This window comes from Glossina fuscipes, unplaced genomic scaffold, assembly GCF_014805625.2.
Source record: "Glossina fuscipes isolate IAEA_lab_2018 unplaced genomic scaffold, Yale_Gfus_2 116, whole genome shotgun sequence".
NCBI lineage: Eukaryota > Metazoa > Arthropoda > Insecta > Diptera > Glossinidae > Glossina > Glossina fuscipes.
The window spans coordinates 2985541-3002411 of record NW_023998459.1 but is presented as its reverse complement, the minus strand read 5'-3'; the positions used below and the strand labels follow the sequence as shown (position 1 = coordinate 3002411).

General features: G+C 32.7%; 1 protein-coding gene across 15 annotated transcripts in view; it reads right to left on the bottom strand.

Moving 5' to 3' along the window:
* Positions 1–841: 841 nt before the first annotated feature.
* The window catches only part of LOC119640228 (serine/threonine-protein kinase MARK2), a 69359-nt gene continuing 53329 nt past the window's right edge, over positions 842–16871 (bottom strand). For 10 of the 15 annotated variants that reach the window (XM_038038108.1, XM_038038109.1, XM_038038110.1 and 7 more), the window contains 3 exons: positions 10711–10863; positions 10420–10538; positions 842–1181 (listed from right to left, as the gene is read on the bottom strand). In XM_038038108.1, the coding sequence (XP_037894036.1) occupies positions 1123–1181; positions 10420–10538; positions 10711–10863 (331 nt within the window). In that variant the 3' untranslated portion in view covers positions 842–1122. Of the gene's footprint in view, positions 1182–10419; positions 10539–10710; positions 10864–14721; positions 14787–16871 lie in introns of those variants that run through there. The other 5 variants (XM_038038117.1, XM_038038116.1, XM_038038107.1 and 2 more) reach the window with 2 other exon arrangements.

Here is a 16871-nt window from a genome sequence, read left to right as displayed (position 1 = left end):
GTTTTGGGCCTGCTTGCACTGAACTACGCATCTGAAAAATATGCCATAATTTTTGTGTAAAAATAAGAATTCTGTTAGACAATGTGGTGTAGGCTATTTAATGGTCGGTCTTGCCCGACTATATATTCTTACTTTTTGTTATTATTTAAAGCCCATTCCAAGTTATTGTTGATGCGATTTACAAATTTTGGTTCTACCGTTCCCAATAAATTTTGAAGCATTGTGGGCATGTTTGGCTATTGACTATTTTTAAAAACTCAGCAAACGAATTTGTATGTAATTTACAACCGCTATTTTGAGGATAGGTTTTAGTGTCCCAACGAAGCAAATCAACAACAGATGATTCATTGTGCTCAGTAAACAAGTAAAACATGAACACGACAGAAAGACAATCTATTGTAGATGTGAGGAGAATCTTTGAGAACTTTAGTGTTTTTTGTGCGAAGAAGGCTGCGACTACTTGTTTAATTTTAAGATCATCTTTTACCATGGTTATTACAAAAGTCAAATTATTTTGACAATAGTTCAATGTCAACATCCGGCATGAGTTGGTTTGAGGCATAAAATTTTGGTGTGACTAATTGTATTCATCTACCTTGTGCTTTGTAAGCATCTTCTTAACGTTTGCTTCCTAGATGCATTTAATTAGATAAATATGGTGAAGGTCTTGAATTTAAGTGCTCCTAATAATTGTATAAGCGATGAACTGACCCGGTTCAGTAAACTGAAGGTAAAAAGAATTCATTACCTTCTTTCTGATGTTTTTTGAAATAAAAATTTTTAAAGGAAATTTTAAGGTAGTGAAAACATTTTACGCTTTTCGCAATACTTTGACAAAAGATTTATATGTGAAGATATATGTATTTCTTAGTATTAATGAAATAACCAATAATTCGATTCATGGAAAAGTGCAAAAAATACTCAAATAGATTTTTTAAGCAGTTCTGCATTTTTTCAAATTATTTTTTGGGCTTTTCTGCTTATTAAATAAGAACGTCGGGTTGCTCTTCTTAGGCATCTTCATTTCTGGCTCGCTCCCATCTTCTGGTTGTTCGATCTTTTGTTTTCCTCCGTGCTCCGTCCATGTTGTTCCTCACAGGATTGTAAATTTTCTTGAGTGAATCACAGTCGTAAATCGAACGCAATACGTGATGCAATGTTTTTGAAACCTATACTTGTACCTTTTATGAAAATTTAAAGAGAAAAAAAAGAAAAAAATTACATGGTTAAATCAATTTCGTTAAAAAAATTCGATGTGCAATGCCAAACAAAAGAAAGAAGCATAATATCACGGTAAGTTTGTAAAAAGGTTTGTATATTGTCAGCACTGTGATTGCTTTTATTACACTCACCCAAAGATATCTTTACGTTATATTTTTAAAAAATAAATATTTAATAAAAATATTTTTTTGGACACTGCAATTTTTCTTCGAACTTCCGTCGAAGTAATTGTAAACAATAATTTTTTTTTATTTGTTTCAGTCCTATAATGTATTTAACTCAGCGTTAGTTATAGGCCTTCGATTTTTATATGTATAGAATAAAAAGGAAAAAATTGTACCTCATCGGCATTCATACGTATTGAGAAATTGGACAATTAGAAATATTACATCTGGTTCATTCAAGTGAAAAGCATTTGAAATTGTAATGGACTTTGTGGCAAAATTAACTGCGGCAATACGTAAAAGCCGGCGCAAAAGTTGGAATAACAACCTCAAATAAAAAAACGCTGACCATAATTATACATACTAAATACTGCACAATTAAAATTCAGAACTGTACGAATTAGAAAGGATTTTCCGGACCATGTAAGAAAGTTGCGGTTGGATACAAACGCAAAGGCTCATTGCTTTATAAATGCTTGATAAATTCGAAAATGGCTGATAATGGCGACCAGGTAAGAATATTATAGTCGGGCAAGGCGGAACATTCAATACTCTACATCACCACGTCTTATATGGTCATTTATTCCTTTGTGGTAATACGTCAAAAATTGCGCATTATTTTTATGTAAAAGCATACTTTTCATGAAAGCCCTTGTATCGGAAGATGCGAAAAATGTCATCTGACTTGGGCCGAAATCAGCAAACCTAATTTCCTTTTCTGTGATTTTACAAATAAGATTTTGCAGCTACATAAGGACTTGCTTTTCCTTGCTTTTTCTTATATATAATGGAGTTTAAAAAGCAGACTTATGTGATCCAAATGCTCTTCGAGTCTTGTGCTGCGTTGCTATTATAGACCAATTTTCATCGTAAAATATTCGAAGTTAAAACTTTTTGCTAAAAGGCTCACTATTTATGAAAACCCTTGCAAAGAAAAACGTTCGAAAGCATGGTTCCATGTAGTTCTAATTTGGTCCACTTAATTTTTACGTCAAGTCACTATTGTGGGCAAAGAAGGGTTTATATGTAATGTGCGTTGATGCCGGTCAACGGTGTGATTCAAATTTAAGTTAAGTTTTATATAACATTACCTTTACGAATCGGTCTTCATGGCGAAGTATTGAAAACTTCAGATTTTTGCCATATGAAGACTTACTTTTATTATAAAACTTATATGGGACCGAATACAAAAAGTAGAGCCACTTAGTCTAAATTTAGTAAGATTCATTTTTACGCAAGTTATTAATATGAGCTAATTTTCACCATGAAATATTGGAAATTAAAACTTTTCTAAATAGTATTTGTGAACGATTTATGCCACAACATCCTGAAAATTGCAATTGTTTTTTATATAAAGATTCTTCAAATTAATATGTTATACGGAGAGGTTAAAACAATGGTCCGATCCAACCCGTTTTCAATAGGGATCGTCCTTGCGTCAAAAGACGCCATTCAAAGTTGCGACCTCTAAGTAGAACACAAAAAACATGGGCAGACATGCTTATAAGCTCTGAGTCATTTTCTCAATCGATCGACGCTCCACTAAAAGACAACTGATAATGACGTACGCATCACAAAAAAATAGAGTTACAGACTGCGCTAAGAGAACACCTATTGAAATGCGCAGCGTATCGCACATTGTCTTTTTGCCTGTTTTCTACTGTCATTGCATAACATTAAAAGTACAATATCGGACAACCGCAGCTTATAATATTGCTTGGATTGACATTTACAAAATAAAAAATGAAGAAAAAGCAAAAGAATGTAAAGAGAAAATAATCGATCAGGTGAGGTCAGTAACAAATGTGACAAGAGAGAAAATGCCGTCCGTTGTTGACTGCAAAAGTCCTATTTCATCTTTCTTCATGTAAATATAATATTTGTGTGTAAATATGTAGCAATTCTGAAAATTTTACCAGCGAAAGAGTTTTGTACAAGTTTGTAATCACTTAAAGACTTGAGCTCTAACCGATATTGGCGTGCAGCCAAACAAATGATAAAGAAGTACGTTAAAAATGAATAACAAGAAGTAAGTAAAATGATCCTGCAGGGATTGCAATTGTTGAACGTATAAAATTGAATCACAACACTGGCAATAAAAATTATTTACGAATGGGTTGAGCTAGGCATAGAATTTTATTTGAACATATGTTCACTAGACCAACAAAAGGGGGAATATATTAAACACGGCTTATATGCCAATAGCAATAAAAAACACTCTGTCGTATTCCAAGTACGCATGGCTATTAAAAATAAAACTGGGATTCGAATGGGTTATGTCACCGATATATAAAGATTCAATGTAAAGGGGGTTTTGATTTTGAAATATAATATAATAAAAACAGTGAATAATGTGGGCCCAATTTTCTCCTAGAGACCAATAAAAACGAAATTGACGTCGATATTTGAGTTTAGAGATAAACGTACTTAGGAAACATTTTCAAGTGCCCGCACGCTCGGAGCGTATCAGCCGTACCTTAATAGAAATGACCAGATGCACACGTTATCACATTCGAAATCACGGGCCAACAAAAGAATTATTGGAGATATTTAACCGGAAAATTGCACATCCACCAAAGATTAGAAATTAAAAAACGTTGACAACACCTTCATCTTTCAGTATACAACCCTTGAAGAAGACGGCCGTTGTTGTCTTCTCAACACTTCTTTAAGAGACAGGGTGGGTAGTTTTACTGATTACACGATTCTGTTACTTATTCACAAATAAGAACTTTGCCGCAAGCACGTAAACATCTTTATTCCAAATTAATGATTTAGCAAGAATACGTTACAATTTTTGAACTAGAATTGGATTGTTTTGTATATTGGTTATACGTGTGAAATAAAAAAAAGGGCAAATAAGGAGAATTTATTTGATAGTGTGTGAAGAATCCAATTTAAGATTACGGTGTGTATAGATACCATTTATAGGGTATCCCAAAATGTATCCAAGATTTGAACTAAATAGAAAGCAGAGTATTTTTTTTCAATTGCAATCTTTTTATTGAATCATAACGTATATAAGGTACGTATAGGATAGGGGGTACACGACAAAAAAATGTCTCAAGCAGCAATTGAATTTTTTCACAGGATATATAGTATTGGACAACGCCTTTTTGAAACCATATCTCGTTCACATCACCATCGTCCAGTCTATGCAGAAAGAACTGGGTTATGATAGCGCGATATCGAGCACTGGTAACACTCACTGCTTGATCAGCCTCATTTTCGAAGAAATATGAACAAACTTTCGTTATTTTTGAAATACTGTTCAATAATGAAAGCGCTTTGCTGTCTTGTACAATGCTCTATTTTACCTAACCCTAAACTGCCAGGTGTCAAATTGTCTTTTTTGAGTGGCCAACACGTACAAGCGTACAGCGTACAAATGGCAGCAAACTCAAATCTTGCCTGAGTTGTGGGACATCCTATACACGTTCGCAAACGGTTCTCAACGGTTTGAAAAAAGCATATCTACATTGAGATTGAAAATGAAGTCCCTAGAAGAACGGGTAGGAACATTGGAATTGATCTCTCCTAATAAGACCTATCTTAATAATAACATTTGTTAGCTTTAATTAAGAAGGAGACACTTAGGACAAGCCCACATTTCTTTAACAAAGTTGGACGTAAAAGCAGCGATCTATTTTCATAAAGTGTAAACAATAATGAGCGGATCTCAACGTAAATTCTGAACTTTATTGAGTCCACACGGACATAGTCAAACACTCACCTTACAAAGTCGGTATATAGCCTATATATAAACTACCTCTGACGAGTAACTACACGTTCAAATTTAGCTTTATTTACTTCGTCCAAAAATTAATGAGAACTTATATTTAGGTTTACAATGTTGGTACGAAAATGCTATACTTGGTGATTTGAGTTTTCATGAAATTTAGACGATTTTCTGGGAAATCAAAATTTAAAGGGAAAGCCAGACACACATTCATAACGTTTCACCCGCCCCATGCAGCTGAAGATTATCGGAAAGATTAACAATAGTTAACAGAACATTTAGCGGAAAAAGGGATTAACCTAAAAATGTCGTTATGAAGTTAGGTATTTATAACTTTCTTGTAAAAGGACATATAAGCAGAATATTTGCGGTAGTCAAATTCAATTAAGTCAAGATGAGTTGAATCTTAATATTCAAGCGAATGAAACCATTTTAAGTAATAATTCTTGGCAATAATTTTTGAAGAAAACCTTTACTATCCAAATATCGCAATTCAGCGGTATGGACCTAATCTCGAAAGAAGTTGAATAAAAACGTTAAGTTCACACAAGACGTTACAAAATATTTTTTGTATATACACGCTCCTCTTATCAGGTGCTTTCATCTTCTTTCGCCTTTGCTTGTAGCCTTATTACCGAAATTATTGGAGTAAGCTTGTAATTCAATAGAAAATAATGTACAATGACCACCATTCGAATTTCTGCCGCTGAAAAGTAAACATTAAAATTTTTATTTTATGTTTTCTAGACAATATCTCATAAGTAAGGTGCTTTAAGTACATTTTAAGGAGTAATTGTGTTCATAGTTGTGCTGCTAGTTGAAACTGCCACGCGGAAGTGAATTTTCGAATGAGAAAAGCAGGAAACTTGGAGCAATGAGGCCTGATAAGAAATAATAAAGATGATAAGAGATAAAGCCGATAAGAAAATTGTCGTAATAGCAGTTGAGATAAATCAGCACCGCAATACAGTCACAAATAATCGAAAAGATTAACATTTATGGTTGCATGAAGCGATAGATGCATTGGATGCGCGCATAAAAAAAGAGTTAGACCTAAATATAATGAGACAGCGTGTGCACCAACTTTTTAAGGATGACATATATCTTAGATATGAACACAAAAATGTCGAACAACGCTTAATCAAGCGTGCCCGTATTGCGTTTGCCGACAAATACCAATTTTTGTGAGGAAGACTTCGAAAATATTATATTTGCCACCATAAATATTTAAGGAATGTCCGATAATCTCGCCCAACGAGTTACGAGTGCTATAATGGATGGTGGATAGGGTATTGGGAGCGTTTGAAAGACGAGGAAGGTAAAAAATATGCTTTGTACCCAGCAAAACGAACTGACAGCGAGAATTTAATAGACCGTGACTGAGAGTTATTTGGTGATAATTACATGTTCCAACAAGACAACGCTCCTAGCACCCATGTTGCATAGCTTACAAAGGAATTTTTCAATCAGCAATAGACAGTTGCTGGAGTGGTTATCCGTACGTCCCGACCCTTCCCGCCAGGTTATTTTCTAAGTCTAAGCGGAACTTCACTCTTCAATAGTTTGAAATATTGTCGGACTGGGAGATGATTTCTGTCATGCATTTTTGCACTTATAAGGATACTGGAAAGTTCTGTTCATTTTTAGAATAAAACAAAATACAGATCACCAATCTTCTCTTCCGAATATACATCGTTTGCTGAACTGAACTGATCCTTTCTGCGATCTTCAATGGTATTAGAAAAGGACTTTGCTTAACAATATCGTTCTCTTTCAGAAAGTGGTTTATCAGAAAGGTCGAAATCAACTCTTTCAAATTTTCGAAATCAACTTCCGCATCTCATGTCCTATCAAAAACACTTTCAATAAATTTCTACATACTTCTTTAGCATTTCTTCCTTGTTGCAGTTCGTATAAAATACAGTGGCGTCGATGAACTTGATCACTAGCCATGGGCACACTATTGCTTTACATATAAGACTAACGTGAATCAACTTCGCTTTAGTTGATTTGCTACGTCGGTATGTACACATTAAGTAAAAATAGAGAGTCGAACATGCGCCGAATAAACATGTGCTTACGTGTCGAAAATTGTTGTCATAGAACTAGACAGAACTTTCCCGTAGATGTGATATAATTGTTTTCTTTGAAGTGCATGTTTGTTAAATATATATGAACATAAATAAATACAAAACAAATGCCGAAGAAGGCTATTCTTTTCGTACTCAAAATTGTACATTGCACATATATATATTTGAAGGGGGTATAAATCGTCGAGTTGTTTGGACCGTTGTTTAAATCAAACTTGACACATATCTAGCTTCAAATATTTTTACAGATGTAAATTGTAGCGAAGCTTAAGACCAAACAGAATGCTTACATTGAGAAACTAGTTCACATTCTCCAACTTGTATTCATCACGAACGAGACACACCTTGACAACTTCGCATATGTCTTTAGATTAAACATTATAGTATGAAACGGAGACCATGTCCAAATCGAATCGAAAGAGGCAGACAATGCGATCTTAAACGAAAGGAATAAAACAGCTAAACATAATCAGCGTTTGCCAAGATTTATCTCGGTGGGAGATCATTGATATACAAGACCAATAAGAAGGCCCCTAAATGACTGCCTTGAAAAAAATCTGAGGTCTGAGAACGACTATATCAGAGTATTCTGAAGCTTTAAGATATTTAGGAATAAGGTCAATGTGTTTCACCTAGCAAAAAATACCAACGTTTAGGCGAATGTAGGAATACAGCTAGAACGTCACCTCTGATTTGATCCCATTTATCCCATCGAAATGCGTAGAAGCCGTCGAAAAAATTTCATGCGTGTATAAATCAGATTTTAGCCAGTTCTGTGCTACCAAATCTCACTAAATTCAGGTAAGTAGACCGACTTTTAGACTTTAGGCCCTTAACACCTTCACAGATCATAGACACTGACCGATAACTGAGTTTTTTGTGGGGTGAAGAGTGATAAAATTACTATTTCTGGGTCTGTCCCGGTGTGGTCCCATTTGTCTCTCTTGGTGTACTGGTATTGTATTTGGATTTGTCAACAACTAAAGAAATCACTTGCTGCACATAACATATGTATATCGACACCGTTGGATGTTAAATTTGCGAAAAAAATTCGTCTATATGAAATCCAAAACGTGGTATATATTTAAAGTCGGGTGTGAGCAGTTCTTAGTTTTATTGATTAAAGTATTAATTGTTCACCATCGCATGTTTTTTTAAGTTACAGCTAAAAGTTATGGCAATTCTTTTTTAAAAACCTTAGGGATGTTATTAAAAGAAGGTTTTTTTTTATAAAAGATATAATTTTCCGCAATTTTTGGAAGTCTAGCCTAGTTTTCGAGATGTTCATGACATATACATATATACATACACATATTTTTACCAAAAGTGGTCACTTTGATCCCCTATTTTTGTCGACTCGTCACAGTCGCAAAATGAAGATAGAGATCTGAAATTTGGCGTGGGCATTCCTTGATCGATTAAGAATCCAATTTAAAAACATTATCATGCTCTGCCTAGATACTCGCCCACCAAACAACCTCCAAAAAAACCATAATTTTTTTCATATGTTTGTCTGCAATTTTCGATTTCGTGGAGATATTTCCGAAAACCTGCTATCTAAACAAAATTTCGATTAACAGTCTCTAAAAAAATTACGGCACGCAAAGGTGCAAATCAATTCAAACGTTATGAGGTCTCTTCTGAAGAATACAGGACTGGAACTTAAAGTCTGCAGTCACTCTACATAACTTCAATAATATGCGAAAAAAAATCTGAATGTGATTAAACAAGTATTTCGCTTCGTTCAAGATACAAAATATGTATAATCGGCTTACACAAAAAAAAAAAAAAAAAAAAAAAATGGCGAAAGAGTTGGGATAAATTTTTGAAATTTCTCCTGTATAGACAAGAAGGCGACAAATATTAAGCATTCATTTGGTAATAAGGTTTCAGTACATTGATACTTTATGGAACTAATCCAAAACAGCGATTTAACAGATAAGTTTATTGTATTGCTTTATACTTAAACCACACGAGTCTGTTGTTCGAATCACACGCATTGTACACGTTTTAATGAAATCTAAGCTTTTAAAAGACACATGATATAATTTTTGATATTTTATGGCGCAATTAGATGAAGAGTTGTATCAAAGGTGGTGTAGGGTACTTAACGGAGGACGCCGCCCAATTGCAACGTTTTACGTTTTGTCACCTGTTCAACTGAAAACACATTTTTCCTCGAACATTTCCACAACATAAAGTTCGTCATGTCCTATAATGTTAGTGGACTAATTTTCCTGAATTTTCAGTTCATTATACTTCGAAAAATAGTTCTTAACGCACAAAGTCACAAAATCCTAAAGAAAATATCAAATTATTAAGAGAATACTCAAGTGACAATATTACAATTTTTCATTTAAAAATCAGTATTTATAAATACTAGGAGACATTCGGAATACTTTTTCGCATTTTCATATTATATAATAAGAGGTCTGCAATCGATCAAATTTTCAGAAACTTTTGATGATTAAAGCGATAGTTATGGTCGTGGTTTTTTGGGAAAACGATAATGGATACAAGAGACTAATGCAATTCAATTCAAAACATTTCACTTGAAATCACTGCATTGCAATCAATCGTTAAATCCTAACTTGAAACTACAAACTTACGACTTTTGTCTATATATAAACATACAGCGATTAATGGGAAATAATGAAAATTGAAATGTGAAAACAAACTACTGGTCATTTAGGATGCAAAATTTCTTCCTTTGCCCCTGTTTCCTATGAGCGCTTTCATTTTCTCTTTGTTAATAAGGAAGCAAACTAGCTATCTTTAAGCAATGCAATTATATACACTGTCACAAAATCGACGAGATATAGTTTATATTTCTGTTCTGTTAAACTGGATTTGACTTGTTTTGGTTGGTTTCAAATCGTCCTCAATGTAAACGCATTGAGTAGTAGGGTAGAGTAGAAGTTCTTACGATTACGTAATATATTAACGTATATATGCAATTATATGCATAAAAGTACACATTTTATTATATATACAAAGGTGTATATAATTGTGATGTAGATTGAATAGTTTGCCTTGATCAGAGTATGTAAAATTTTTCCTTCGCCATTATTGCTCAATAGTCGCTTATACCCCACCTAGTTTTAAATTAAGAAACCATAAAAATATGAATGAGCTCTTGCTTATTTAAACAATTCTTAATCTACACTTTTGTGTGGACACTGCACATGATTTCTCGTTCAATTACCGGAAATACGTTTGAATCTCACTCCGTTCAGGGAGAGACGAGGTAGTTTGCAGACCTCGATTTCCCATTGCACCAATGAATCGGTATTTGGATCACCGTGAACACACCATAAAACAAACCTTTAAAGGAAGTTAATTTTTATATTTTTGTTTGTATTTGTAAAATAATTTCACAAAAGAATATATAAACATATTTGTGTATTTTGGTAAATGATAAAGTGTGCGTGTACAATGGAACTGTATGTATAAATACGTATGTGCGTGTGTATTTCTAATTTTCTATTATGCATACCTTTCGCGCTGCTCATAGTCACAATTATTTTGATCGAGCACTTCTCGAATCTTCTGCATTATTTGATCAGGCATTAACGGGGATGTAGTTTTCATGGACCAAGTGAAACGTAAAACCCTTGGCTTAGCTGATTCTTCAGTATTGGAATTGCTGCTAAATTAATACAAAAATAATGCAATGGAAAATATTTAGCTAGAAAGAGATTATAAAAACGTTAGCGGATTCAAAAATGCAGGACGTCCAGAATCCGTCGTAGTGAATATGAAAGCGTTAAGAACTTAAAAGGATCACATATGTAGATAATTTAACAATTTCGAACTAAAAAATTTTTCTAACTTTACTAATTATATTTAAGCTACCACCCAAAGTTCAGAGTAAATCGCTAACACTCAGGGACACCTCTTACCGTTTCTATAATATAATCCAATCTCAAACACATCGAACAAATCTGAACAAGTGTGTCAAAAGTATAGCAGATGTTAATCTGATATATTTAGCAAGCCCTTACGAAACTATAGTAATCGAAAAGCACTGAAAAAGCCTTTAATTAGTATATTTGCCATTTTCTTTTCATTAATATTCATTGCAACCACATATGTTCGCGTTTAATGATGTTTCTTCGACTTGTTCGACGTTGAGCCATACGCCTATTAAACTAATTATGAGAAGTAGCCCAAACCACTGTGTTGGTTTTGTTTTGCTAACTTTTACAATGAAATAACCTTATCCTTAGATTTTACATATATACTATTAGGTGTTTGCAAATATTTTGATCACTCTTTTATTTTGAAAAGGCATCTATTGTGAAAAATTGGTACAACAGATATTAACTAAAATAATTTCCGTCATTTACTACAACATTTTGCAATACTTTTGGGAACATGCCGTCATTATGTCGAAAGAATTTTGGCAGCGATCCTCCCACGGACCCAATTTCGCACTTCCTCAATATTGCGGACCCGCATGCCAGCCAATCCTTTTTGCACCGATCTGAACAAGGCGCCAGGTTTGGTGAGTACGCTGTGTGTGGCAGAACTTCACATTCGAGCTGCAATAGTATGTCCTGGACAACTCTTGCAACCAGTGGCCAAACTATGGCATTTTCAGTCAATTCGTTTCACCACTTTTAAACCGTTGAAACCAAAACCGGCAATTGGAATATGGTGGAGCACCGTCACCATAAACCTCGAACGTGTTTGGTGGGCTTCGCCAGCGGATTTCTTCAAATAAACAGGAAAAGTATGGAAATTGGAAGAAGAAAACTTATGAGCGCCCAATGATTAGCGTCGGCGTCCACTGAATAAATCAATAATATTAAATGAAAACTATTATTTTATGTAGAGGAAGGTCAAAACCATCGAATTTAATCGTTATTTATACTAGTATTTTCCATCTCTTTATCATTTTTATCTGTAGAAGTTGCTGATCAAAACTTTTGCAAGCATCTAATAATTAAACGACTACACTGTGTTAGCTTAATTATGACATTCGCAATTCTTAAAAATTGGTGAATGCTAATTAAGAGTTGGGAATAAATCTTGTGATATTCAAAACGAGAATAATATTAACATGCGACAATTCAAAAGAATGCCGTACATTGTTATCCTCTCGATCAGCTTGAACAGCGCAATGAATTTAAATGCGCTTTTTTTGTGCACCTTAAAACTGCAAAATGATAACAGAAATATATACCGCGCACGATAGGGATGATACGTTATGTGATAGCAAAAACAATCAGTCACTACTTGAATACGAACTAGTTGTAAACAATGAAACATTCCGCAAAAGATAAATGTGGATTTCCTTCATGTTTTGATCGGTATTAATTCCGAACTAGAGGGTCGAAAGGGCAATATTTGGCTACAAAGAAAATATGCCATTTTGTTATACAAGGATGTAAGAAATATTATCACAAAAAACACCAAAAGGGCTTTTGTTCAAAACTTGATAAAAAGTAGCACCATCCTAATGAACGGTTGTTCCTTTCACTGCATATTATAAGGCGTAAGAACATAACATAAACCAGTATCCAGCAAAATATGGTTGCTTTGAATGCGATTTTAGACAGGGCTTTTATTTCGAAAGCACGATTTTTCTCAAGATGATTAGGAAGATGACCTTAAACGGGTTTTTCTTTCTTCGACAAATGGATTGCTAACTGAGGGATAATATGAACCTTCTTTAAAGAAAAATGTGAATGATGCAACATTTTGTCGTGCATTTTTAAAAGAAAAAGAGTTTTAGTCATCGTTAAAAAATGATTCATTAAAGGCACAGCAAAATCAGGCAAGAACAGAATCAATTAGCTGCTTTGAGCTCATCCCACCACACTCTTAATACTTTCGTTTGTTTTTGTATCGCTTAAATATTAGGAATTTTAATTCTGATGAATTTATGTAGCAATCTCCACTTTTTAAGAAAACTTTTCTTAAAAATACGAAAGTCGTTTTAAAAAATTTGCAGAAAAAAGGTTAAACTGACATTTAAATGATTAATAGAATTCTCCTTTAAAATGCAAATTGTACCCCAAGTATTCTATATAAGTTTTATAACTCTTAAACAATTATTGTAGAATACCTAAACAGATGTCTTTTACTCTATAATGCAAGATTTTTTACGATGAAAGTACACATTGAAACGATATGAAATAATCTCACACTGTCATGGGCAGCAATAACACTGAATTTTAAAGAAGAACGACAAGCAAGAAGAAGAAACGTCAAATAAGAATTTTTCAGATTATGACACTGTATATCTATCGACGATAAACCTGACCCTTAAAACTAATAATGAAACAAATTTACAACTTTTTGTTAGTGCTGACATCTTTTTATACATATATTGCAGGTGTGTTATGCATTTTTCCTTTTTTTGCCATTTGTATGTAAAAGTTTTCTGAGTTTTCACGATTGATTTTATTTTACGTAATACAAGTCTTAAACCAATATTTTTTTTATTATTAAGTAATTAACTACTTATTTTCATTCATTACGTGCAAAGGTGTTTTTGTTTTGTTTAAACAACATTTCCTTACGTTAAGATAATTTTGAAAATAGTAATGATGCGACAGAAAGTTTTTTTGCATGCAATTGTGTTTTTGTAACATTTATGTATAAATAATTATTATGTTAATAATAACATAGCTTAGCTTTCATTTTCCTTAGCAAATTCAGTAAAGTAATCCTATTCATTTTGAATCAGTTAATTTAGAAAATGGTAATTACTACTAAATTAAGTTAAAGAAGAAAAGATCAGCGCATTTCCTTTTCATTGCTTATGAAAATATATATTACTGATAAAACTCAAAGTCATTTACTTAAACACTAAAGATAAAAAATATTACAAGATTTGCCGCGAAAATTGCGCCACGTTAACTTAAAGTAATAGATTGTTAATGGAATTGTATATTTAGTGAATTATTAGTTATTTTTATATTGGATTATTTTTTGGTTTATTCAAACAAAGCAAATGTGCGCGGTTCAGTTGTAACAATATTATATTAATATTTATGTAAAAAAAAAAAAAAAATACAATAAACAAAATATTAGCTTAAGAGAAGTAGTAAACAGAGAAAAGAACAATGTAAAGACTATCAAAAAGAGCAGCTTAGCATGTTTTCACTTTGCTTTTTCTATTTGATAATGTTTTTTTGGACTATTCATTTTCGGCTGTGTATATGATTTATTTTACTATACTTTGTATATAAATTAGTTTTTGCTATTTTACTTTACATTATTTTAATTGATTAAACTATTATTGAAAACATAATTTCTTGTTTTTGATTTTATACATAACGATGTTGCTCTCTCTGCTCATTATGTTTGTAATATTGTGTTTTGTCCCTCTTTTGTCTCCCTTTGTCTCTCACTTTCACTCCCTTCATTTTGTCTCTCATCCTCACTCTCATTCTCTCTTTCTTCTTTCTTTCTCTCTTTTACTCTTTCTGTCATTTAATTTTTACTGACAATTACATATCATAACATTTAGTTAAATCAGTTTTTTTTCATTTAAAATTTTTTTCATTTCTAGCATTCATTCGTAAATTCGTACGTAACGTATTTATTTACTGGTTTGGCCTAAAATTAAAGAAAAAAGGAATTATAAAAACAAATTATTCACATTGTTTGCAAAAAATTATATAAATATCAGAAGTACAGGATTCAAGTCATACACATGAACATATGCAACTTCGTACATTACTATGTACCTAATTTATACATATGCTTTTACATGTGCCAATATATTTATTTATATATATGTATGTACATATATATATATATATATTTACACAAACACATTTAAATCCATTTATATATGTATATATGTATATACGCATGTATATAAAATTTTGTACATCAACTTTTTTCATTTCATTTTTGAAGGTTAAAAAATTAAGTGAGAAATAAATATTTAGAAATACTTTGTTCAATAAAATACGTACACAGTGTTAAGAGAGTCGGAGGGTAATCCAGAATATAAGAAATAAAATTAAATTTTTAAAAATTTCGGAATTGGAAATTTCGAAAAAGAAAAGCATAAGAGGATTAAAAATCTACTGAATTGTGAAAATTGCTAATTAAACAAAAAGTTGAGGCCAAAACAATTATAAACAAAAAGCATTTTAATGTCTAGTCAACTAATATCGTTGCTAATACCTTGCAAATGTTTAACAGTTCCCCCAGCAATACATACGTCTCGAGTCTCGATCCAGTCTAAAATGTTTGACAATAACCCCTGCTGTGCCTTTGTAATGGTTTACTTTTTATAATTCGGACCCATTTGCTTATGCGGAATGTAATAGCGTTAATTTGCAAAAACTCTAATCGACTTTTGTTAACACTTTCGGACGCTAAATAGTGAAATATTTCAAAGGTACTTAGCAATATCATTATTTGTACTATTATATCATAATGAAAAAAGATAAGTTAACTCAGTTAACGATAGCCTTTATTAATCTAACCATTTAGATAAACATATCTCTTACGACTATTCCTCTTATGTATAATTTTAGCTTATTTCTTGACGTTGTTAACTCTAATCTACAATCGCTTTTATTAATCTAACCATTTAGATAAACACATCTCTTACGACTATTCTCCTTATTTATACTTTTAACTTGTTTCCCATCGTTTTTGTTGTCACCAACCTATATTCTATCCTTCATTCGCTTAAAATGGGCAAATTTTTTTGATCTTTAATGTTTGCCGACAGTTTTTTTCTGCGAATTTTCTATACAATTAAACCAACCAAACATACTAGTTTGAATATATATCCTCGCAATGTGCTGTACGCTCTTTAGATGACTTTACGTATCGAAAACTATTATAGAATTTTGGTGGCAACTTATTTGGAACTTGTGGCTCTCACGCATACTACTACATCTCCCATTTTAACTTCGTTTTTGGGTTGTTAAGGATTTTGTCCTAATACAGAAACCGCAACTATCCCTCGCTGATTATCTCTTTGCCAAATGCACACTGTAGCATCAATAAGGATCGTCTTGTTATTGCTCCAAATCCAGAGCCGTTACTGTAGCCAGGCGAGATTTTATTTTCCCTTCATTTTCTTTTGAGTTCTTTTATGTTATGAATAACATCAAATATCAATAACGCTATTTAAGAGGAACGGACCCGGTAAAGTTTTTAGAATTTTTTATTGATGATGATGTCTTATGTCTTGAGTCTTCCAGAAAAAATGGAAAAAATTCATTCACATTTTCGTTTAGAAGCGTTTCGAAAAGAAAATAGGTTAGTTTAGATTCACCGAGATGACCGTTGAATAGATATGAAGCCGAGGGCGATTTGTAGGAAGTCTATATTTCTACCAAAAAATCTTTGTGGAAAGGTAATGGGCGAAGAATATTTGAACATGACACGTCATCTTTGTAGCTCGCAGGCTAATAATGTGAATATTATTAAAAACGTATTTTAAAACTTTATGCGCGTTTTCGCACAAATTTCGAAACGGCCGGCACTTTCAATTTCATTCTTTTTCATTAACTTTTTCATAATGTCTTCAGAAATTCATTCCTTAGCGGAACACCGAAAACCGATCGAAAATTCGAATTTTACATTCAAACGCTCGCCAGCCATAGAATACCAATATTTTTGAAAATTCCTACATTTTCTCATACCTAGGACATTATGATTACATAATTATTT